The 26,826-nt window shown below is 46.3% G+C and overlaps 1 protein-coding gene across 3 annotated transcripts in view; it reads right to left on the bottom strand.

Annotated features, from left to right (window-relative positions):
• Nucleotides 1–26,826, bottom strand: part of tsnare1 (T-SNARE Domain Containing 1) — an 871,135-nt gene that overhangs the window by 237,059 nt on the left and 607,250 nt on the right. For all 3 annotated transcript variants that reach the window (XM_041190481.1, XM_041190482.1, XM_041190480.1), the window contains exon 7: nt 11,384–11,437. In XM_041190481.1, the coding sequence (XP_041046415.1) occupies nt 11,384–11,437 (54 nt within the window). The remainder of the gene's footprint in view (nt 1–11,383; nt 11,438–26,826) is intronic.

Genomic DNA, 26,826 nt, shown 5'->3' with positions numbered 1-26,826 from the left:
TTGCAGGACCACATCACCCTTCCTACCTATGTCGTTAGTACCAATGTTGACCATGGCCTCTGGCTATTTGCCCTCCCCCACAAGGTTGTCCTGCAGCCGTTCTGTGACATTCTTGACCCTAGCACCAGGGAGGCAACAAACCATCCTGGAGTCACATTGACAGCTGCAGAAATGCCTGTCTGCTCCCCTAACTAAATCTCCTATCAGTACTGCCCTTCCGCTCTTTTGTACAGCTGGACCACCCATGCTGACATGTGCTTGGTTCTTGCTGCACTCCTCCAAGGATCCATTTCCCTCACTGATAACCAGAATGGAAAACCAGTTAATGAGCGGGAATTCTGTGGACTGGGCTACCTGCCTGTTTCTCTTGGACTGCCTGGCAGTCACCCATTCCCTATCTGCCTGCTTGCCCCTAACTTGCGGTGTGACCATCTCTCTGAACGTGCTATCCACATAGTTCTCTGCCTCATGATGTACCTCAGTGACTCCAGCTGCTGCTCAAGCTCTGAAACGCGGAGCTCAAGCTTGTGCAGACGGTGGCAGTTCCTGCACATGGGCTCTTCTGGGTCACGAGAAGTGTCCATGACTTCCCACATGCTACAGGATGGGCATTCTGCTTGGCTGAGCTGTCCTGCCATGCCTTAAACTTAAACTTTTAAATCCTACTTAATAAACCTTACCAAAAAGTACAGTTCCTAATTTATTCTAAACCTTAGGAATAGAATAAACCATAAACACTTACTAGATGCTCAACAGATACTCACCAATCAGCTAGCTTCTTCTTCAACCAATCAAACTACTTCTTCTCTATGATGTTTTTCACTCTCCTTTCGAACTCAGTGCGGGCTGGCTCCAAGCAGCTGACATCTCTCCTCTCCAACTGCTCTTCCTGAAGGTGAGTGGTGTAGGCTGCATTCCCCGGGCTATATTTATTCTCTCCCCACTCCGTATACCTCCTGCAGGTCTGCCTCTCCGCTCTTCCTGCAGGTGAGTATAGACAAAGCCGCCTCTAAATGACGGAGCAACAGTGCCTCAGGAGGCTCAGGCTCTCATGCCAGCTCGTTTCTGACATTTGCAACCTGCTAGAACAAGGCGTATTTCCAATTAAGTGGGCTAGGTGTGCATGCCCTGTCATGGCTGTAAAGGTCACCACAGCCCTGAATCTCTTCACCTCTTGCTCCTTTCAGGCATTTGCAAGAGCTCACCATATGCAGCCCACAAGTCCAAATGCCAATTCACAGATGGCACATACACAAAGGCTACCCAGCATGTGCTCTTTGATACTGATGAGGCCATTCAGGCTCAGAAAGCTATTGTCTTTGCATCGGTGGCTGGGTTTCCACAGGTTCACCAAATCATCAACTGCTTACATCACAATCAAGGCACCGCCAGATAATCCTGCAGTACTCATTAATTGGAAGGGATTCCACTCCCTCAATGTACAGATCGTTTGTGGCCACTTAAGTTTATTATGCATGAGTGGGTAAGATTCCCTTGAAGCTGTCATGACCCCTGCATCCTATGCCGTTTAGGTCATGATAAACACAAGAATATATGAAACCGAGACAAAAATGAGAGAAGTGATACAAAAATCAAAGGTTATGGAGTGGAGTGACAAGGACAGTTGTATAAAATGAACATAAATTCATTCATATGTTATTCCCATCAGCACAGAACAAACCTTCAGAGAAAATGTGACTTATGAAAGGAAGGATAAAAAGAGGGAAAAGAAAATACTACTGGAATAACAAGAAAATATACTTCGAACAATTTACTTCTTTGAACGGTAGCCACAGCCTAAGAATTGTTTCCTTCAATTTCCTTCAAATTAAGCTTTTTTCAACTTCTAGCTCTCCAACAAAAAAGGTCCACTGTCTGTTTTGTGAAAACTCACAAATAGAGAATTCCTTTCCCCGGTTGATTCAAATTAAACTCCAACAGGGGTGACTCTAGATTTTCTGTGCAAGGGTTTCAAAAGACCTCAATTTCTAGGCCATGGCAAATAGTTGGTAGTCTGATTTGCTGTCAGTAATTCATTTCCACTCCATTACCACGAGTGCAACTAATCCTGCCACTGTTTTAGATTTTCATCCATCTTTTGAATTAAGGCCTCAGCCTGAGTCCAGTTTGGAAAGTTATTGTATTGAACCTTGTTGGAAAATTATCAGCGTACTAATGATGCATGCCATTATTAATGCACACATTACCCAGCAAGGTCAGCAAACTTGCATTCAGCTGAGAATCTCCAGAACCTGTTGATCAATTTACATCCCTCATTCATTTGCATCATAAAAATGACATCCAGACCTGAGCCTCCCTTTAAAGAGCTTGCTGAATTTGCACACTAATTACACATTAAATTCAATCCAGAATGTTAGGGCTAGTGATTAAGAAGGTAAGTAGTCTTTTAGCGCTGCGATCATTGTTAATGCAATGGCAAACGACCTCTCAGGTTCTGTACATAGTAAATTATTATTAGAGATTTTAACAATGCCAAACTTAAAATTTTTTCTCACCTTTTCTTTCTGTCTCTTTTGCTCCCTATTCGTTCAATCTGTCTTCCCCCTTTATTCTTCTTTATCCAAATTCACCCTCCTTCTTCAGCTCTCTTTCTTTCTAAATCCTTAAATCTCATTAGTTAAGGAAATATACTGTTGGTCCTGTTCTCTAAATGTGCCAGACATGCCCTTGCCAGCGTCGTGCTGACACTTTGGGCTGAATAAAATGGGGTGGGTGGGGTGCGGGGAGGGGTGGGGGGGATGGTAGTCGTGCCAGCCCATCCTGCAGCCATAACTGTGGACAGGCTTAACAAGGGCAATAAGGGCAATGTGGGTTTTCCACCCTCTGTAGCTGTCAGCCAATCTGGCTGGTCAGCAGCTCCATCAGCCCAGGCAATGCCAAGGACGCATTAGTGGCAACTACCAAGACAGCAAGAAGAGAAGTAAGAAGGCGCATGGATCTCCGAAGCTGGTAAGTCTGGGGTCTTGGGCAGGGAGGGTTTTGGAAGGTCAGGTGTTTTTTGGGTTTAAGGCTGAGGTGAGGGGGTTGGGGGTTAGGAAGAAAGGGGGGTTTCCATCTGAGGGTGGCCACCCCCGAGTCACAATGGGCAGCCCCTGAAGATCAAACTCCCCCTTGCTTCCCGCCCTTTGCAGAATGGAATTAAAGAAACGGACTGCCTGCTCCCACCCGGCTTTCCACTCCAAGAGCAGAATCGTCCCAGATCTGCACTAAGTGCAGTAGTGGGTGGATGAAATAATGTTTTACCCGCCAGCTGCAAAGTCGGTTTCTCACGCGGTATCCCAAACATGCCGCATTAATTATGCATTCCTGTGAAACACTCCATTTCGATAGGGGAAGGCTCTCATTCACCCCCCCACCCTATCACTTCGCTGCTTCATCACGCCAGGCGCCATATCTGAAATCTAGCCGCATGCACACCTCTCAGTGCTTCCAGCCCACGACTGCTGCATGGAAGATATAGCTCCGAAAGGCTAAAAGACTGTAGTCCACAGGTTTATTGACACGTCCCTCAAGCGCCTTTAGCAGCCATGAAGGGCCGCTGTGATGTCCTCTACCCTCCACCCCGGTTTGGCCACAGGAGGGGCAGCTGCATCACCAATCCAGCATGGGAGGCAGTGGTCAGCAGTGGTCAGTGCCAATGCCCTGCAAAAGAGGACAGCCACCCAGTGCCACTACAGGATGAATGATCTCCTCCGTTCTGCCAGGGTAACTCACTCTTTTCATCACTCTCAACTCACACACTCACAAACACATCACACATCCACAGGGATCTCATGCCTCAAGGGACAACACCACTAAGTCTCACACACACCTTCACATCTCCATCAGGCTTATATCCTCTCCAGCTCACATCCTCGTCCCGTCCAGGGCTCCGCTCGCTACACAAACATTCCACATAGTGCCATGTGTCCTGCTCACACTCTCTCCATCCGTTTCCATGCAATAGAAGCCTGCTCACATCAGCTGGGAGAGGTCTCAGACCGGGGAGAGGGAGGGGAGGGGAGGTGGAGTGGCCCAAATTAGGCCCCTCACTCGCTTTGAGGAGTGTGGCATCACGCTGACTGGTGAGGATGTGGACTGTGACTGGGGCAACGGTGAGGTAGGCGATGAACACCCACGTGAGGATCCTGCACTACATCATCCCTCCGTCAACACAACTGTGAGTGCTCTCTCTCCTGCTTTTGACTCTGCTGCCATACACTAATCATCTCTACTTTGATTCACAGGGAGCTCTGCCAAGCGACAGACACCCTGAGCCAGCCAGTCCCTCAGCTCCATCCATGACCTCACCTCCAGCCAAGAGGACACCATTGAAGAGCTGGAAATAAGCAGCCTGGAAGACCCATCACAGCGCTTACCCACACCCTCCACCAGCACAGAGACACACATCCTGGTGGGTTCTAGATCTAGAGCAGGCTCAGGCTCATAACCTGGTGGGCACTGCATGGACACGCGTCCGCAGCAGGAGGAGGCAGGTTCAGCCAAGCTCGCCGGCACTTGGAGGACTGCTGGGGAACAGGCAACTGTGAGGACCAAGTCAGATGATGAAGCTCTGGATTTGGCCTTCCAACTCATCGTGGAGAGCCAGCAGAAGGCATGGGAACACCACGCAGAGCTGTTGGAAGCCCTCGACAGAGTGGCTCATGAGTCAGAGGAGTATGTCCTCCTGCTCTCTGATGCAGTGGTGCCCACGTGTGCATATGGAGGTCTCATGGACAGGATGGCGAATGCCATGGACGCCCTGGTACATAACATGGATATGTGCGCAGACCTGCACTCCATCGGGGCAGTTATGGATGAGTTCCTATAGTGGCAACATGAGAGGGAAATAGGGCATCCCAACATCCCTCCAGGTGCCCCTTCCCCTCAACGAGCCAGGCCGGGGCCCTTGGGCACCCAAAGGGAGGAGCAGCAGCAGTTGGACACCCCAAGTTATCCTCCCAGGAATCTGAAGCTGTCCTCACTCACTGAGTCCCCTTTGCCTGTGAGCCTCTCACCTCGTCCTCTGTCACCGCAGAGGGAGCAGCTGGCCCACGAGTGATTCTGGAGGGACCCAATTATGTGTATGACAGGGCCTTTTGGAACCTCGTGCAAGCCCACTCCCATGCACACGGATCCTTCCCATTTCACACTCATCTCAATGTCTTAAGCATTTTCAGTGCTGCCTGCTGGGGTTCATTTTCAGTTGTCCATCTGAGCTGACACGCATCTCTGCCAACTCACTGATCACACTCCCATGCAGCACCTGATCTTGCCCACTATAACTTTCATCTCACTTTCGATGTGGACAGCATGGTGCTAATTCGGTTTTACTTTTTCTCCCACATCCTTTCCCCTCCTCCAGTCGCCCATTTCCTTTCCCCCATCACAGTTGATCCACCTGGCATCACCTATCACCTCCACTCCATGACCTACCAGCCACAACCTTCGGGGATAACCTGGTGAACGCGTACCTTCCCTTCCTTCCCGAAAATCCCACCTCCATCCACATTAACTTCCCCAACCTCCTCCTTCCCACCCCGGGATCAGTGTCTGCCTCCGAGACCCCACTAACCACCCTCGCCGTCCCTTCTACCACTACCGTTGATCCCTCACCCTCTCACCCTACCGCCTCATTCTTCACTCGTTCATTCTTGCCATTCCCTCATACCATGCCCACCCTCAGTTCACTCCCCAGGAGGCAGTCGTGGACCCATCAGACCCTTCTGTTGCACATTCACTTGGACATCCCCTACTCCAGACCCCCTCTCGCCCAGAGCCCCTTCCCCCCTCCGACCACCTTCTCCCACTGGAATCCATTCCCCCACTTAGTCCTCCTAGCCCCCTCCCCCCAGCCTTGCTCCCGCCTCCCCCTCTTAGTGCCCCCCCTTCCTGACTTCTTCAGACACCCTTACTTCTTCCGCTACCCTTAGCGGTTCCCCCCACTCCTGACTTCTTCGTCCACCCTTACTCCCTCCACACTCCTTCCTCCACTCTTATTCCCTCCACTCTCCACACTCCTTCCTCCCACTGGACTCCCTCCCCTCTCCCCCTTAACCTCCTCTTCCCCCATGCTCCCTCCGCCCCCCCAACCTCTCGCCCCCGACAACCTCAACCCCCCCCAACAACTTTGTTCACCCCCCCTCATCCTCAATGCCCCAACACCTTCATTTTCCCCATCCCAACCACCCCACGACACCTCTTCCTCTCCCATCCCTTTAACCATCATCCGCTGTGAGCATCAACTATGACTTTCCAACTGCCGTGAGCTGCTTCATGGCAGATCCATGTCCATGAGAATCCACCCAGCTTCCGTGGACGTTCCCCCAGTGTGCCATTGAAGTCGGGCTCCAGCATCTTCTACCCCTTGGATGTCCGCAATGTGAGCAAGGCCCTGGGGTAAGTCTCGACTTCTGCATGATACATTTGTCATGATGTGTTCTGCACCAGCGTGTTCTGCACCGGGCGATCCAGTGGCCGGGGGGTGCGGGGGGGAGGTACGAGCCAGGCAGGCTGGCCTCATAATGATAGGCTGAGGTTCCCGATGTCTGATGGCACCTTCGATGGGCTGAGCAGACAATCGCAAACTGGTTTCAGGACGTCGGTGAAACCAATTTTCCGGCCTTCTCGTCATATTGTCCGCACACACCACCGGACACGCCTGACGGCAGCGGGCATGGAAAATTCCACCCCAAATGTTTCATGGCACGGGCAGCATATTATCAGGGTCGATTGGCTTGGTAACAAGCCTAATTGACCCTTGATTACCTATTTAAATATGGCGGGCGGCGCCCGTTCATCCCCTCTATTATGGGATTGAGCGAGGTTTGTGGAAAGGTGGTTCCCCCATCCTCCACACCCCCATCAAAAACACACCCGGCCAGAGCACGTAACATGCAGCCCTTTCTAAACTTTGTTGGTTGTGCTGCAGTACAGGGAGTGAGATGTGTGGTGGCATTAGACTGATAGGATATTCGAGTGCGGTGCAGGACTTTGCAATCTTTTAAATACGCTGAAGTCTGATTATATTCAAAGCCTGCCCCAGTAAGGGCAGGAGTTTCCTTTGCCCGACCAAAATGTGGAAGGGTAGAACTTCCATTTGCCCACATAATACCACCAAAAACCCAATGCATTTTTCTGAATGGGCCTCTACTGGTCTGCAGAGGAGGTTTGCACCATTATACCTGTTTCTGAGTGGCTTGTTGCCACAGGTTGAAGGGGACATGTGGGTAATACTATTGTTGTTCTAAGGGCCAGAATCGCTTGAAATCGAGGAAGTTGGTGAGACAGTCAACAGTGGTTTGCTGTTATAAATGGCAGATCATCAAAGATTATGTTGTGGCAAACCCTATCCCAGATTTTCAGACACTTCTGCAGACGTTCCTCTGGAAAAACCATGGTCAAGGGGAGACTAGTTTTTTTGGCACCAATACAGGAAGGCCCAGAAGATGACAGTACAGGCAATGTGGAGGCAGGTGGCTCAGACGGTCAGTGCTACATCCGCCATTGCATAGACACTAAAAGTGACAAGACAGTTTAATGACCTTCAAGTCCCACCAACATCAATGATGTACCCATGCACTTCTTGTTGGCATGATCATCCCCATGCCAGCCATAAGCTCACCTTGTAGTTAACAATAATAATGTGACAATAATATTCATGGGAGGAGGTGATGGCGTAGTGGTATTGTCACAGGATTAGTAATCTAGAGACCCAGGGGAATGCTCTGGGGTCATGGCACATGGTGGAATTTGAATTCAACAAAAAATCTGGAATTAAATGTCTAATGATGTCGATTGTTGTAAAGAACAATCTGGATCAATAATGCCCCTTAGCTAAGGAAATCTGCTGTCCTTACCTAGTCTGGCCCACATGTGACTCCAGACCCACAGCAATGTGGTTGACTTTAGCAGTTGTATCAAACTGCTAGAAAGTCACAAAAAAGGAATGAAACTGGATGGGCCACCCAGCATCGACCTAGGCACCAGAAAGGAACAGCCTGACCATAATCATGCTTATAGAAACATACCTGACAGAGAATGTCCCAGACACCACCACCTCCCACTGGCAGGGCAGATGCAGCAGAGGTGGCAACACTGGTATACAGTTGGGAGTTGCCCTGGGAGACCTTAACATTAACTCCAGACCCCATGAAGTCTAATGGCATGGGCAAGGAAACCTGCTGCTGATTACCATGTCCCACCCTCCCTCAGCTGATGAAACAGTGCTCCTCCATGTTGAACATCACTTGAAGGAAGCACTGAGGGGTGGCAAGGGTGCAGACGGTACCCTAGGTGGGGGACTTCAATGTCCATCACCAAGAGTGGCTCAGTAGCACCATTACTGGCTGAGTCCTAATGGACGTAGCTGCTAGACTGGGTCTGCAGCAGGTGGTGAGGGAGGCAACAAGAGGAAAAAAGATACTTGGTCATCCTCACCAACCTGCCTGCATCTGTCTATGACAGTATCAATAAGAGTGGCCACCGCACAATCCTTGTGGAGATGAAGTCCCGCCTTCACATTGTGTTGTGTGGCACTACCACCGTGCTAAATCAGATTTTGAGCAGATGTAGCAACTCAAGCGTGGGCACCCATGAGGTGCTGTGGGCCACCAGCAGCAGCAGAATTGTAACCTCATGGCCCGGCATATCCCCTACTCTACCATTACTATCAAGCCAGGGGATCAACACTGGTTCAATGAAGAATAAAGGAGGGCATGCCAGGAGCAGCACCAGGCATCCCTAAAAATGAGGTGTCAACCTGTTGAAGCTATAACACAGGACTACTTGTGTGCCAAACAGCAAAAGCAGCAAATGATAGACGGAGATAAGTGAACCCACAGCCAAAGGATCAGGTCTAAGCTCTGCAGTCCTGCCACATCCAGTCATGAATGGTGGTGGACAATTAAACAACCTGTTGGAAGAGGTGGCTCCACAAATATCCCCATCCTCAATGATGGCGGAGTCCAGCACAGCAGTGCAAAAGATAAGCCTGAAGCATTTGCCACAATTTTCAGCCAGAAGTGCCGAGTGGATAAACCATCTAAGCTTCCTCCGGAGATCCCCAGCATCACAGATACCACTCTTCAGCCAATTCAATTCACTCCATGTGATATCAAGAAACGGCTGAAGGCACTGGATATTGCAAAGGCTATGGGCCCTGACAATATTCCAGCAATAGTACTGAAGGTTTGTGCTCCAGAGCTTGCCACGCCCCTAGTCAAGATGTTTCAGTACAGCATTGGCATCTACCCGGCTATGTGGAAAATTGCCCAGGTATGTCCTGTACACAAAAAGCAGGGTAAATCTAACCCGGCTAATTACTGCCACATCAGTCTACTCTCAATCATCAGTGGAGTAATAGAGGGGGTCACCAACAGAGTTATCAACGGCATTTGCTTAGCAATAACCTGCTCACTGACGCCCAGTTTGCATTTTGCCAGGGTCACTCAGCTCCTGACCTCATTACAGCCTTGGTTCAAACATGGACAAAAGATCTAAACTCCAGAGCTGAGGTGAGAGTGACTGCCCTTGACACCAAGGCCACATTTGACTAAGTGTGGCATCAATGAGCCCTAGCAAATCTGGAGTCAATGGGAATCAGGGGGAAAACACTTCACTGGTTGCAGTCATTCCTGGTGCAAAGGAAGATGGTTGTGGTTGTTGGAGGTCAGTCATCTCAGCTCCAGGACATCACTGCAGAAGTTCCTCAGGGTGGTGTCCTAGGCCCAATCATCTTTAGTTGCTTCAGCAAAGACGTTCCTTCCATCATAATGTCAGAACTGGAGATGTTCACTGATGATTGCACAATGTTCAGCACCATTCACAACTCCTCAGATACTGAAGCAGTCCATATCCAAATGCAGCAAGACCTGGACATTATCCAGGCTTGGGCTTACAAGTGGCAAATAACATTCACACCACACAAGTGTCAGGCAGTGACCATCTCCAACAAGAGAGAATCTAACCATTGCCCCTTGATGTTCAATGGCATTATTCCCCACTATTAACATCCTGAGGGTTACCAATTGACCAGAAACTGAACTGGACTAGCCATATAAATACTGTGGCTACAAAAGCAAGTCAGAGGCTAGGAATCTTGCAATGGGTAACCCACCTCCTGACTCCCCAAATCCTGTCCTCCAACTACAGGGTATATGTCAGGAGTGTGATGGAATATTTCCCACATGCTTGGATGAGTGCAGCTCCCACAACACTCAAGAAGCTGGACACCGTCCAGGGCAATGCAGCCCACTTGATTGGCACCACATCCTCAAATATTCACTCCCTTCTCCACCGACGCACAGTAGCAGCAGTGTGTATCACCTACAAGATGCACTGCAGGAATTTACCAAGGCTTCTTCAACAGCACCTTTCAACCCTACGACCATTACCATCTAGAAGGACAAGGGCGGCAGGTAGATGGGAAAACCACCACCTGGAAGTTCCCCTCCAAGTCCCTCACCATCCTGACTTGGAAATATATCTTCATTCTTTCACTGTTGCTGGGTCAAAATCCTGGAACTCCCTCCCTAACAGCACTGTGGGTGTACCTACATCACATGGACTGCAACGGTTCAAGAAGGCAGCTCACTACTACCTTCTCAAGGGCAACTAGGGATGGACAATAAATGCTGGCCCAGCTAGCAAAGCCCACATCCCATGAATGGATTTTTAAAAATGTAAAATTGATCTTCATTGCCTTCGAGACATTTTTCAGCAGAAATCAGAGCAACAGGTCAAACTATTATGCATTTCTTGGAGCAATGTAATAACTAAAATGATGAGCAGAATTATGGAAACAAAAACACAATATTTAAAATATTTTTTTAAGAAATGACGATTAAAATGGTTAGAGGCAAGACACATTACATTTGTAAGCAATCTGGCAATTACTTTCAGAAAAAGCAGTCAAAAGCAACAGATGATTTACTCTTCAAACCAGTGAAAAAGAGTCAAGAATAGGCACTGTCAAAAAAATATCAACTGACAAGATAAATATGTCTTATCACTGCAAAAACCAAAAGAGTTTTAATGTAACTTTTCGTTGAAGACCCAGTAACATGAATTTGTTGTCATGGAGTAGTTAACCACAATGGTTTTAAGAGGATAATAGCTGCTATAAACCTGACCAATAGAACCGAGTTACAGAAATAGCTCACTGTAATCAGCTTTCCATTTCATATTCCTGGAAACCACTGGTTTCCACAGCTCTCTTCAGGATTTACCTCTTGCTAAAGGAGTCACTTAGAGTAAACAACAAAGAGCCGAAGAACATAAGAACGGAGCTGATGGTGCGAATGGCAAGTATTCAATTTGTGTAGTGACATTCTTCAATTAGATTTGCCATGTACAAAACTGCAAAGCAAACAGATTCACATACCTGCTTATTTTTCTGTGCTACAGGAAGCAATGCTCTGGACTTCTCAGCAACTTTCTGTAAAAATAAAAGATTCTTTAAGAACAAATAACTCTTTAAATGACAGATGTTAACTGGATCGTATCCAGTGCTGCCACGCGATATTGACCATGAAAAGTCTCCATTTCAAACACTGCTCCATGCTGATCCTCAACCAGTGTTGTTACAGTTTCCCCCAGTTACTGGGCTAGAGAGAGTAAAATCCACCCAGAATGCCTCTGCTCATGACCATCCAGTGCCCCCAGTCAACCAATATGGATTTTGGGTAGGAAGAGAATTAGGGACAATTGCGAGGCATTCAACAGCTGAATAGTCTGCCAACACATCATCAAGACTCAGAAATGTGATAGGACCACCCATGGTTCTGATGTGTTATGAGAACCCAGGGAATCGGAACAGTGTTACAACTTTCTGGAGACAAGTAAATAAAATATATATATATTAAAAATCTAATCTTCTTTGTTGCCCACTTGATTCCAATATTCAATAATTGTAGAAATCCTCTGGGACCTTGCCTGTATCTTGTGACAATTGGAAAATGATCCTCAGAGCATCTGCTATTTCCTCCTTGGCTTCATTCAACAGCCTGGGATACAATCCATCTACCCTGGTGATTTATCCACCTTAAAGGATGCCAGTCCCTCCAGTACTTCCTCTCCCACTATGCTTATTGTATCTAATATTTCACACATCTTTAACTAGAATCTCTGCATCATCCTTCTCCTTAGTGAAGGCAGAGACAAAATACTTATTGAGAACCCTCCTCACATCTTCAGCATCAACACACAAGTTACCCTGTACATCTCTGAAAGGCCCTATCTTTTCCCTAGCTATTCTCTTGCTCTTGATGTACTGGTAAAACATCTTAGGATTTCTATGATTTTACCGGCCAATTTTTTTTGTATCCTCTCTTTGTTTTCCTAATTTCCATTTTACTTCACCCCTGTACTTTCTGTACTCCTCTAGGCTTTCTACAGTATTAAGTCTTCAGTGACTGTCATAACCTTTCTTTTTCTGCTATATCTTGGTCTGTATGTTTTTGGATAACCAGGGGGCTCTAGATTTTGCAGTACCATCCTTTTTCTTTGTGGGGACATGTCTACACTGCACCCATAGAATCTCACCTTTGAATGCTTCCCACTGATTTAACACAGCTTTTCCTTCCAATAGCTGTATCCAGTCCACTCTTGCCAGTTCACCTCTCAACTTTGTAAAATTTTGTCTTCCCCAAATTCAGAACTTTTACTCCTGTTCTATCTTTGTCCTTATTCGTAATGATGCTAAATCTAACTATATTATGGTCACTATCTCCAAAAAGGTACCACTTGACCAGCGTCATTTCCTAAGACTAAATTGAAAATTGTGTCAGCTCTCACGGAGCTTGTTACATGCTGGCTAAAACGTTCTCTTGAGTGCAGTTCAAAAGTTTTGCACTGTTTGTATCCCAATTGATATTAGGGTAGTTGAAGTGTCCAACAATTACTGCCCTGTTGTTTTTGCACTCAGAAATCTGTCTACATATTTGCTCCTTTAACTCCCTTCCATTATTTGGGGGTCAAGAATACACTCCAGCTGGCAGGAATTTAAATTCAATTAATTAAATCTGGAATTGAAAGCTAGTCTTAGTAATGGCAACCATGAAATGATCATTGATTGTTGTAAAAACCCATCTGTGTCATTAATGTCCTTTAGGGAAGGAAATCTCCTTCCTTACTTGCCCTACATGAGACTCCAGATCAACAACACATGATTGATGTGTTGTTCTCAAGGACAATTAGGGGTGGGCAACAAACCCTGGCCTTGTGAGTAACATCCAGATCCCATGAAAGAATATAAAAATATCTGGGTTAAGAAAAAACTGAGAAAACACTCCTAAGTCTCGAAATTAGCACAGTGTTACAAGATTTTGTTTTAGGCCATGTAACATTTAATCAGAGAGATTGAGGAAGCTAACATGATCATGATGGGAATTTCAATTTGCCTGCATTAATTGGGATGACCACACTGGGAATCGAAAAGTGAATTACTATTAATTATGGATTGTTACATCGCTCACAGTCATAGAAACTATAACATAGCTGGAACAAATCTCAGGAGTCAAGGGTTGGCAAAATGGTCAAATGGCTAAATGACAATGAGCACAATGTGCTGGAGTTTAAATTAAGATTTATGTGAGAAAAGAAAAGAGAACAGAAAAGCCCTGTGGTTTCAGAAAGACAAGTTTCAAGGGTATGAGGAGAGAACTAAGGATCATGAATTGCATACTGAGACATGAGATATGTACAGAGGCATAATTAAAGGAGAAGGATAGATATATTCCAATGAGTGATAAGTGCGTTAGAACAGGTCGGAAATTAGTGAGGGAAACAAGAGAAGTAAAAAGGGATAAGAATCTTCGATTAAAATAGAGGTGTAATTAAAAGACAGGGATGAGTATAGAAAAAAGGTAAAAAAAATGTAAAGAAATTGATTAGGAGGTTCCATAAAAGTTAAGGAGATTAGGCCTACAGCAAATAGATAAAATGTTTGAAAGGTTTATTTAAATGTATGCAAGGGCAAACATCGACAAGTGGAACAGTGAAGTCCCAAGAGACGCCAGGGTGTGGTGGTGGACATTATAACAAATGACCACACAATTGAAAAAGTCCTTAATTACATCTTTGTCAGCATTTACAAATGAGGCTGAGGATTGTTGTCCTCATACACAATTACAACGTAAAGGGCAAAAGGGAAAAAAAGTATTGAAATTACCCAGAAAGAATACTAACCAATAGCAAAGCAAGGAACCCTGGAACACACATTAAAAGAGATGGGAAATCAGTCACATTCTAAGACATTTGAAGAGAGCTGGTGAACACAGTGGGTGTACCAAGGTGCTGTAGAGAGGCAAATATGGTGAGAGTTTATATTGTAAAAAAATAAAAGAACAACTGTAGTTTTGTAACTTGACATTTAACATTTGGTAAAGTAACAGGAATTATCCTAAAGATAGTGAGACATCACAAGAAAGACAGTACAGTTTAAAAAATACTCAGCGCAACAGGTAGTGGGAGGCAGTGGCATAGTGGTATTATCACCGGACTAGTATTCCAGAGATCCAGGGTAATGCTCTGGAGACCCCTATTCAAATCACACCTTGGCAGAGGGTGAAATTTGAATTCAATCTAGATTGTGGTAAAAATTCCCTTTAGGAAAGGAAATCTGCCATCCTTATCTGGCCTGGCCTACATGTGACTCCAGACCCACAGCAATGTGGTTGACTCTTAAATTGCAGATGGACAATAAATGCTGGCCTAGCCAGCAGTGCCCACATCCTATGAACAAATATAAAAAAAAAACATGCTAGATAAATCAAAATGATGGGGACTGGGTACTTAACGTTCATGATACAAAATGTTTAAAAATAATAGCGAAGGAGAAATGGATGGGGATGGCAGTACTAATTAGGGAAGACATTACAGCGTTGGAAAAGTAGGGTGAGGACAGAATCCATTTTATTAAGAGCTGAGAAGCTGCTGGGGGTATTCTATAGGCCTCTAAATTGTGAGAGAGAAAACTGGAGGAGCAAACCTGCAGGGAAATCACGGAGATGTGCAAGAACTATACAGTGATGGTATCAAAGGACTTTAATTACCAAAAAAATGATTGGGATAATGAGCACAGGGTAAGGAGGGGCAGGAATTTCTGAAATGTGTTCAGGAAAACTTCCCTGACCAGCATGTACTCGGACCAAGTAGTAAGGAGGATTTGCAGGATCTGGTGCCAAGAGGGGATCTAGCCAGGGTAAAAATGGAACCAAAGTTTAACAAGAAAAGTTAAAATGGGAGAATGGGTGACCTTTAAGGAAGAACAAAGCCAGGAACTCATTGCACGAGGAGGGGGAATGAGAATATGCTGTAGCAAAAAAAGAGGGTGTACGATGCTTGACAAGTGAATTCTTCAATTGAGAGCCATGCCAGATATAATAAGCTGAGAGGAGAAGCAAAGAGGAAAATTTTAAGATTAACAAAGAGATAACATGAGAATAGAATGGCTGTTAATATGGAAGGGAACCCAGAGATCTTCCACCAAAATGTAAATAGTAAGTGGATAGTAAGAGGCAAGATAGTAAGGGGCAAAGAAGGTGATACATGCTTAGAGGCACAGAGCAAGGCTAGAATACTTAATACTTCATATTAGTGCTTACTAAGGAAGAGAATACTGACAAAATAAGAGCAGAAACAGAGGTAATGGACAAGGTGAGAATTGAAAGGCAGGATATACTGGAAAGGCCAGCTATACCGAGAGTGGATAAATCGCCTGGCCAGATGGCTTGTTTCCCAAGTTGTTAAGTTGTAAAGGATATAGTTGAAGGGTTTGGCATAATCACCTAATCTTCCCTAGATATTGGGGAAGTGCCAGAGAATTTGAAAATTACAAATGTGCCACCCTTATTCACAAAATAGTGTGAAGACATTCCGAGTAACTACAAGCTGGTCAGTTGAACATCAGTTTAGAAGTAAAAACAGATGCTAGGAGATGTTTAAATTAATTCACTATAGCCAGCACTGTAAATGTCTAAAACAAAAACAAAAACAGAATTACCTGGAAAAACTCAGCAGGTCTGGCAGCATTGGCGGAGAAGAAAAGAGTTGACGTTTCGAGTCCTCATGACCCTTCGACAGAACTTGAGTTCGAGTCCAAGAAAGAGTTGAAATATAAGCTGGTTTAAGGTGTGTGTGTGTGGGGGGCGGAGACAGAGAGAGAGAGAGAGGTGGAGGGGGGGTGTGGTTGTAGGGACAAACAAGCAGTGATAGAAGCAGATCATCAAAAGATGTCAACAACAATAGTACAAAAGAACACATAGGTGTTAAAGTTAAAGTTGGTGATATTATCTAAACGAATGTGCTAATTAAGAATGGATGGTAGGGCACTCAAGGTATAGCTCTAGTGGGGGTGTTTTTTTTTTTAAATAATGGAAATAGGTGGGAAAAGGAAAATCTTTATAATTTATTGGCAAAAAAAGGAAGGGGGAAACAGAAAGGGGGTGGGAATGGGGGAGGGAGCTCACGACCTAAAGTTGTTGAATTCAATATTCAGTCCGGAAGGCTGTAAAGTGCCTAGTCGGAAGATGAGGTGTTGTTCCTCCAGTTTGCGTTGGGCTTCACTGGAACAATGCAGCAAGCCAAGGACAGACATGTGGGCAAGAGAGCAGAGTGGAGTGTTAAAATGGCAAGCGACAGGGAGGTTTGGGTCATTCTTGCGGACAGACCGCAGGTGTTCTGCAAAGCGGTCGCCCAGTTTACGTTTGGTCTCTCCAGTGTAGAGGAGACCACATTGGGAGCAACGAATGCAGTGGACTAAGTTGGGGGAAATGCAAGTGAAATGTTGCTTCCCTTGAAAGGAGTGTTTGGGTCCTTGGACGGAGGAGAGAGGAAGTGAAGGGGCAGGTGTTGCATCTTTTGCGTGGGCATGGGGTTTTCCAGCATCCGCAGTTTTTTTGTTTTTATCTCTGTTGACTGATATAATTGAATTTTTTCATGAAGTAGAGAATGCAGTGGATGTTGTCTATAAGGAGTTTAAGAACATTTTTGACAAAATACTACATAAAAAGCTAGTTACCTAAATTGAGGTATGGGATAGGAAGGTCAACATTAGCTTGCAGTAAAAAAAAATGGCTTAAGGACAGAAAACAACGAGCCAAGCTTATTTTTTGGACTGGAGGTTGGTATTCCCAAGGTTCAATGCCATGTCCAAAAACTTGGATTTTGGAACACAGGGTAAAGTTTCGATATTTGCTGATGATACCAAATTTGGTGATGTGGCGAATAGTGAGGATGATATTGCAACAGAACATAAACAAGTTAGCAGAATGGGCAGAGGAGTGGCAGAAGGAATTTAATACAGAGAAGTATGAGATGATGCATTTAGCAGAAGAGACAGGGAAAGCATTAGAGATTTAATGGCACAGTTACAGTAACAGAAGGACATGGAGTATAGATCTTTGAGGGTGGCAGGGGATATTGAGAGAGTACTTCACAATGCATATGGGATCTTGATCTTTGCAAATAGAGGTATTAAGTACAGAGGCTGGAAAGTTATGCTGAACCCTTATAAAGCTCTAGTTAAGCCACAACTAGAGTATTGCGTTCAGTTCTGGTTACCACTCTTTAAAGAGGATGTGAAGGCCCTTGACAAGGTGCAGAGAAGATTTACCGGAATGGTAAGTCAGGGAATTTAGCTACCAAGTTAGTTTAGAGAAGCTGGGGTTATTTTTCTTGGAGGCAAAGGAGGTTTGTGGAGATCTGACAGACAAAGCTGATGGTCAAACTCAAGTGGATGCAGGTTTACAGCTTTGGGCAAGAGATACAGCGCAGAATCGTCCCAGGTTTGCACTGAGTTCGATAGCGGGCGGGGAAAATGTCATTTTACCTGCCGGCCAAAATGGCGGCTTTTCACACTGTATCATCCCAAACTTGCTGCATTAATTACACATTCCCGGGAAACGTGCCATTTTGATGGCGGTCAGGCTCTCATTCACCTGCCACGCCATCACCTCGTGCTTCACCACACTGGGTGCTATAATTAAAGTGCAGCCGCGTGTACATTTCTCAGTGTTTCCAGCCCAGGACCGCTGCATGGAAGACATGGCCAGGAAAGGCAGTAAGACTGCAACCCCCAGGTTTAATCACATGTTCCTTGTGCGCCTTTTGGATGCCGTGGAGGCTCACCGTGATGTCCTCTACCCCTGCTCTGGCCACAGGACAGGCAGCAACATCACCAATCTGGCTTGGGAGGTGGTGACAGCGATGGTCAGTGCCAACGGCCTACAAAAGAGGCAGCCACCCAATGTCTCAAGAGGATGAATGATCCCCTCCATGCTACCAGGGTAAGGTAACCATCTTATCATTCTAAACCTACACATTCACAAAGCCATCACACATTCACTGGCATCTCACTCACTGCCAGCTCAAGGGACATCACCATTCACTATCTCTAACACACCTTCATTGTCCTCATCCCATCCATGGGACCACTCAACATCCACACATGCCTGGCATACTTATCAGCTGCTCTGGCAAGCATCCTGCTTAAACTCTCTCCATCTCTATTCATGCAGGACAAGCTGGCACACAAGAGGGAGAGTTCGCAGACTGGTGGGGGAATGTCTGAAACCTAAGTCCTCATGGACTTTGAAAACAGAGCCATATAACTGGCTGGCAAGGATCTGGACCAGTCCTGTGCTGACGGTGAGGTTGGCGATGCTCTACCAAGTGAGGATCCAGCAGTGCAATATCCATCGGTCAACCATGCTGTGAGTGATGTGTCCTGTTTCACAGGCCACTGCCATGTACTAATTATCTCTCCTTGCATTCGCAGGCATATCTGAAACCTCTGAAGAGGAATCTGAAGGCACCCTCCTTGTAGTCCCGTCACAGCGCTCACCCACACCCTCCACCAGTGCAGAGGCACACACCTCGGTGAGACTGAGCTTTATAATAGCCTCGGGAGCACAATCTGGTGAACACATCGTACTGACTGATCCAGAACAGGCGGGGGCAGGGACTTCCCAGGTGTTGGCACTTGTTGGATTGCTGGAGGCCAGGAATTTGCTGAGTCTGAGTCAGATGATGGGACTCTGGACTTGGTCAGGCCTCAGTTGCTGGAGCTGCAAAGACAAGCTTGGGAACATCAGGAAGGAATGTCCCCTACACTCCTCAGATGGCAAGGAGCAATGGAGGAATCCGTCCGCCTTCAGACTGAGGTGAATATGTCAGCATGGCAATGCACTAAGGTCAACAATGGTAGGATGGCAGCCATCATGATGTTGCCAGGACGTTGCTCCTGCACAGCTCTGTGGGCTGCACTCCATTACTGATGCCATAGTTGGCATCCAACACTGTGTACATGAGAAGGGTGCGGGACAGCTCAACCTCATTGCAGCAGCCCCTTCTCCTCAAGGAGTCAGCCATGTGCCCTTGAGCAGCATAGGAAGGAGCGTCAACAGGTGTACACCCTGGGGCCGTCCATCCAGGTGACTCTGGGAGAGTCCAGCCCATCTGAATCCCCTCTTCCTGTGACCTCAGCAGCTTCAGCTCCACAGCTCAAGGAGGGTGTCACTGCCACACAGCAGGACCCCGAAAGCAGGCCGGGACCCTCCAGGTCTCAGCCCTCCAGAGGACTCCTGTCATCACAGACAGGGTGTAGCTGTCAGCAGGCTGCCTCCACCTCCTTTGTGAATGTCTGGGGAGCAACAAGACATGGTGGCAGGGTTAGGGAGGTTAAGAAGGTGTAGTTGCACAGCCTGGGCACGGGTGTTTACCACTTGTACATAATGTTCACTATTGTAAATGAACTCTCAACAATGTCTCCCTGCCTGGGAATCCTTGTTCTGATGAGCAGTGATTGTGTCACTCTGATGTGAAACCTTTCTGCACAAGGTAAAGGTAGGTGTCTCAGTCCAGGTCCTCTTCCTGTGCCTTGTACAGCCTTCAGACCAAATTGATGCCTGCCTCACACTCCCTGGAGACATTATGTCTGCTCCTCGACAGTGCTTGTCTTTGCTGCCAAAATGTGGTGGGCAGGCGTCACTGAGTTCCGGCATTTTCTCTGTGTGCTCTCAACACCTTTAAGGTGGGGGTGGCCCCCATCTCATCAGCATCTGAATCCAGTGTTGCTGTGCTCCTGAAGAGGTCAGATGCTGAAGGCGGACAAAGGATCAGGTGCTTTTAAGGTTTCATGGCTGCATAACTATGATATGACCCTGATCACAGAGCACAAGCGAGTTGCCCTCGGCTAGACAGGAGTCAGACATTCTCAGAGACTAAGTGAAGGCTCATGGAGTATCCTCACTGCATGACATCATCATCTTCCTGCAATCGAGCAATTATTAGGGCCTTCAATGTGTCTCCATGACAGGAGCCTTATCACAGAGGATCTGTGCACTGGCATAAGCCAAAGTGGAGTCAAACGTTCACAGATGCAATGTGAGGATCTATGGTGTCTCCTCACTGCACGACGGCATCTAGCGCCACAAATCTAGCAGCTTTGAGGGATTCCAGAGCATGCGTGCCTCGTCTATCCAGTGCGAGGGCCTCGATGCAGTCATCGTCAACTTTGAGGACCTTCACACCCTCACCTCATCAACGTCCTCCTCATTGGAGGAGATGTGCAGCTCCTCCATCTCCTCCTCGGCCAGCTCCTCTCTCCGTTGCAGCACCAGGTTGTAAAGGGTGTAGCAGACGATGACGATGCATGACACCCTCTATGGACTATTTTGCAGGGCTCCACCAGACTGGAAACTTATTTTCAGCATCCTGATGGTCTGCTCCACCAAGTTGCGAGTTGCAGTCTGAGCCTCATTGTACCTTCGCTCTGCTGCAGTCTGAGGCCGCCGCACGGGTGTCATTTTCCACGTCCTCTGTGGATAGCCCTTGTCCCCGAGGAGCCATCCCTGCAGCATCTGTGGACCCAGGAAGATGTCAGGGATCTGTGATCAGCTGAGAATGTAGGAGTCATAGACACTCTTGGAAACCGTGCGCAGACCTGCAGGATGTGTTTGTGGTGGTTGCACAGCAGCTGCACATTCAGCAAATGGAATCCTTTGTGGTTGAGTTAGTTGACCGCGTGTTGTGATGGAGATCTGGGTGCCACGTGAGTCCAGTCCCTCGCATCCTGCACCTGTGGGAAACCTGAGATCTGGGCAAATCCAGTCGCTCTTGCATCCTGGCTCTCCTGGTCCCAGGCGAAATGTACATGGTTGTGTGCCTGTGCGAAGGTGGCATCCGTGACCTCATGGATACATTTTTGGGTGGATGCTTGTGATATCCCACAGGGGTCATCTGTGGAGCTCTGAAAGGAGCCAGTAGAGTTAAAATTGAACACCACAGTCACTTTCACGGCCACAGGCAGTGGATGCCCTCCATGTCCCCGTGGCACCAAACCCTGCAGTAGCTGGCAGATCTGACCAATCAGTTCCCGAGGCATCTGCAGTCTTCGGCAACATTGGTTCTCGGTACTCTGCAGAAATGAAAGGTGGCATCTATAGACCCTGGGTCTAGCTGAGTGCCGGCCAGCAACAGTTCGCTGTGGCTCTTCAGCAGTGTGTATGGGAGCTCCAGCCACCCTTTCTTCCTGAGGGTGCAGCTCCTCCCTCTGCACAGCCAGACACCTCCATCGCTCTCTTCTCTGTTGTCTTCACTCTCAGTACACCACAAGGCATACAGCTAGTTCACCAGGCTCCATGCTCCTGATGTATACCTCCTGCACGATGAAAGAGAGAGATGTGTGGGTTAGCTTGGGTGTACTAAGAACCTCTCCTGCTTTAGTCCGAAGGCCCCCTAACGCATCCCAGAGAGTGGGCCACCACTTGGATGGCCAGATTTTAGTGCCCTGCATGGCTGTCCCACCCACCTCCTCCCCACTCCACCTGACCGATTGGCAGCAGCTTTGCCCATTGGACTGCATGCTGTGCTCTCAGCTCAGGCACAGGTATTCTTCTAAGCCACGCTGCAAGGCTGCACTGTTAGCTTGAACCATGGGGGAGACTGGTCCAAACTGGGATGATAACATTGTAAGGGGCTGTGAGCACCTCCACCAGTGACTGCTCCATGGCCAACCTTAGCAAGGAGATTGTACAACGTGCCCAGTCGTCCAACTGCTGTGCAGTCCAATAAAACAACATTACTTTGCAGACTGTGCCCAAGGGGTGAAAAGCTCTGGAGCACATGGTGGCACTTTCATGCCTCTGCATGTCTTGAGTGGGCAGATAAGCTAGAGGCCCGACTCCACACATGTCAATGTGGCTGTGCCTGAACTGTATCAGCTGCAGAGGAATGGTCACTTTAAACAAGGGTTCCCTAATGTGTGGCCCTCCCTCCCTCTCCTCACCCAGCACGTGCTTGTGCACTACCTTCAACCACAGGGTACCTCATGCACCTGTCCCCCATCACATGCGCCTCAACCGCAAGGCAGCCCTTGCCAACACCCCACCCAAACCGCCTCAACCTTAAAGTCCAACAGACGAGCATCGCGAATGCTGTGCAACATTACTGTGCACTTGCCTCCAAGTTCCCCTCAAAGTGCAGCCCGCCAAGTGCATGCCTTATATATTCTGTTGTGAAACACTTTGACGTGTAAACACGCTGACGTGAGCAGACGATCCAGAAGAGGGGTGATGATTCCGGTGGACTGGCCTTATAATGACTTATAGATGTATTACAATGAGGTTCCTGACATCAGGTGGCAGGAAACATGTCCCACCATCGATGAACTGAGCAGATGATCGCAAACTGGTTGCACAATGTCGTGAAACCGACTTCTGGCCTTCTCACCATATTGTCCACTCATGCTGCTGAGCACGCCCGACACCAGCGGGCATGGAAAATTCTGCCCACAAGAGGGAATGTGAGGAAAAGCTTTTTTCCACAGCGAGTAGCAATGATCTGCTTCCTACAAGGATGATGGGAGTGGAGACAACTAATGATTTCAAAAGGAAATTAGGTGGGCACTTGAGGGAAATATTGCAGAGTTACTTGAGGGAAATATTGCAGAGTTACTTGAGGGAAATATTGCAGAGTTACTTGAGGGAAATATTGCAGAGTTACAAGGAAAGGGGCTGGGTAAATGGCTTTGTGGAGAGCCAGGAAGGACTTGGTGGGTAAATTGACCTCCTTTTATACCGTGCTGATATAACAGAGTTAGAGACATTGGGAACCCAAATGAATTAATAAACCTAAACTAATAAACCTCAGCAGAGTCTTAGATAAAGCATCACACAGGAAAGAACTTTCCAAGGTGAAAACAAAAGACTTGCAAAAGAGAGAAGCTTCTTAAACGTGAACAAATTAGTTGAGTCAGAAGATGGAAAGGCTGGTAGGGAGCTCTGTCAATGTAGAAAGATGTGACTGGTGGGGTGTCACATGGATTGCTTCTGTGGCTACTTTTTCCTTCAATTTAAATTGGAGTATGAAACAAAGCTGTTCAAGTTTGTCAATGCTATGAATTCAGACATTGGGAGGGAATACTGTTGTAGAGACAGGACAAACAAGAAGACTATTTTCAGAAAAATCTGGACAGATTGGAAGGTTAGACCGAAAAATTGGAAGATGCCCTTTAAAGTACAAAAATGAAAAGTCGTGAAGCTTCAGAAGAAAATGAACAGCTAGTGCACAAAATCGATAGGAACAGTCTGCGTTAAAAAAGGGTTAGGAGGTTTTTGTGAGGGAAAAAAAAACCTTTAAACCATCAGCACAAATGTGAGGAAAAAGGCAACCTGGCTATCAGAATGCTGGGACTGAGCGCAAATCCCAGGCAATGAGAATTAGCTTACGGCCTGAATCTTCTGGTCAGCGTGCAGGGATGGGCCCTGCTCGCGATGTGTAAAAAGATGCACGGTGATGTTGGCCCTGCATCCTGACGTCACTGTGCGCCATTCTGATCCTCAGTTCAACGGGCACGCATAGGAGTCAGCTGCACACCCACTGAATTGCCTAGGGCCTACTAAGGCCATTATTAAGCTAATTAAACTGCTTCTCATGGCTGTCCATCCAGCCTTAAGGTTGGCGGGCAGGCGAAGAGACAAGGCAGCCATCGCATTTTTCATGGAACTTCATCCACGGGCGGGATGAGGTTTCATGAAGGTTTTACAACTTCAATAAAAATTTTTAATAAAATTCAAAGACATGTCCCAGCTCACGTGACACTGTCACATGTGGGGACATGCCGAATTATTTTTTCAAATTTTTTTTTAGGTTTTCGCAATGGAATAAATCTCCCCGAGGCAGCACAGTGCCTCAGGGAGATTTCTGAGCTCTTTTGCTGACTCTCCCTCCTCCCCCGCCCGCACGGGTAGCGCTAAGCACTTCCGGGTGTACGTCACACTGGGTGGGCTTTAATTGGCCCGCCCAAACAAAATGGCGGCGCGCAGCCTATCGTGGGTGGCGATTGGCTATGTGCCCGCCTGCGTCCGCTCCCGAACAGCCCGCCAGCCCGACGGGGAGAAAATTCTCCCCTATATGAAGCATTGATCTTGGGCATCCTATGGCAGAGACATTGGAGGCAACACAAAGAAGGGCAACTAAGTTAACTGAACTTGTCATTTCGGCTGTAACAGAAGGTATTTAATATCCTAATGAGAACAAAACCACTGGATCCCATAGAGATGTTCAATATGAAATGCAAGGACAAGGGAACATGGATCCAAGAATAGACAAAAATGGTGAACAGTTGAGAGATAACTTCTTCAAGCAGAATGTGATATGTGGATTAGCCGATTGAGGGAGGCAGTGCAAGCAGAGGAGTCAAAAATGTGAAGAGGCTGTGGATAGTTTTTTGGCAGGCTACTGTAGGCTATGAGATAAAGCTGAGTAGGACATCTATGACCTTTTGTACTGGCACAGTAGATGGAAGTGGTCTTTGTTGGCCCTGTAAGGCTTTATGCTAATAAGAACACATTGGGAAGCAATGGTTAGTTTCAAGCATAGGATGTGCCAATTAAGAGATAATGCACCATACCTATGTTTCCTCCTCCCGGTCAGTTAATGTATCATGTGTAACTATTTATTGAGGGACTCATGGAAGAATTACCCAGGATTTTGCCTGAATTTAATCATGGATTTTTTCTGGACATTATTGCCTCCCCTTAGAGTTAGCATCCCTATGGTTCAGGGGGTTGTTGTACAAGCTTGCACCATCTAACACATAAGCTGACCACTAAGAGACCTCATGATCATTTCTTACTGTTTTTATCATAAATCCTTATGTATTTATTAATGCCAAGGAGGGATTTATTCTCAGCATTATGTGTCATCAACATTGTAAGGCTCCATCTGATAATTAATTTAGGAAAAGACTGTTCTCTAATGAACGCACTTTTCTAGAAATAGCAACCCATACTGCCTACTTGCGTGTTTTTATGATGTCATTCACATATAGTAACCTAAGGAAATCTTATTCTTTGAATAAAGCAATATTGATTGAAATGAACTTTATTCACTGCATTGATTGCTGGTCTTTTGCAGAGCAAATGTGTATGATTTTATTGATGATTCATTTTGATAACATTTGCCATTGTTAAGTGCATGTAAAAAATGACAGATAGTAAAGACAATGCTCAGTTATTTCACACCTCTAAAGCACTATAAAATAATCCATCTAGGATTAATTTTGGTAGTGGTGTTTTACTCTGCACACCTTTTAGTTATTCGCAGTAAGAACATTAATTCTTTCATCTGAATAAGATGCTAAAACTGACCAAGCGGAGGAATAAAATCAGATTGGACTGTAGTATTTCTGAGTGCATTCTCCAATTTGCAGTCCTGGGCTCCCACTTCCACTTACTTACAAGCTGATCACTACTTTTCCTAAAATGAATGGTGTTTTCACCAGCTCCATTGCTGATTGTAACTAATGAACAGACACGAAACGAACTGGTCTCAAAAATTATTGCAAATCTTCAGTTAACGATGGGCAATTCTCACAATATGTACACAACTTAAGTATATTCAAGGCTGAGATAGACAGATTTTTAATCAGTCAGGGAATCAAGGGTTATGGAGAAAAGGCAAGAAGGTGGAGTTGAGGATTATCAACCATGATCTCATTGAATGGTGGAGTAGACTCGATGGTCCAAAAGGCCTGCTTCTGCTCCTACGTCTTATGGTCTTACAACCAACAAATTGCTGTATAAATGTTGTATATCTTAGCCAAACGATTGTAATCCATGACTCACTTCTTGCCCAAAATTTAATGTGTCTTGCACACAATACTTTGATTTGAAATCCACTACGCAATACATTAAAATAATATTTATTTACCCCAGGTAAAAGATTGGTGGTTGAGTAATTCTAATGTTTTTTGGCCAAAGAACTTCAGTGTCAGCTTGCAGTTGGTAAGACTCACCTTCTGAATCAACAGATTAAAGAATGCACTCTTGGAATGATAGCACAGAAGGAGGCCATTGAGCTCATCATGCCTATCCTGGCTCTTTGAGAAAGCTATCCAGTTAGTTCCACTCCACTGCTGTTTCCCCATGGCTCTACAACTTTCATATTTTCCAGTATATATGCAATTTCCTTTCGAAAGTTAGTATTGAAACTGGTAGTACCATCCTTGTGGTAGGCCATGTCCACTTACATAGCATCATATTGTTCCTCAGGGCATTCCAAACTGCATGAGAGTCAATAAATTACTTTTGAATAATCATGGTTACATAAGAAAAATATAGCATCCAATATGCATGCAGCAGGGACTCACAAATAGCAAATTAAATACATTATCACTTCACCTGTTTTTTAACCTGATGGCGGTTGAGGGAGAAAATATTGCCAGGACACTCGCAGAAATACCTGCTGTATTTCAAAGGCATCACTGGATCATTTACATTCACCTTAACATGCATGTGGGGCCTCAGTGTCACAGTTTATCAC

The sequence above is a fragment of the Carcharodon carcharias genome, chromosome 6 (genome assembly GCF_017639515.1).
Source record: "Carcharodon carcharias isolate sCarCar2 chromosome 6, sCarCar2.pri, whole genome shotgun sequence".
NCBI lineage: Eukaryota > Metazoa > Chordata > Chondrichthyes > Lamniformes > Lamnidae > Carcharodon > Carcharodon carcharias.
Note: the sequence above shows the minus strand (reverse complement) of the source record. Positions and strands in the feature narration are given on the sequence as shown.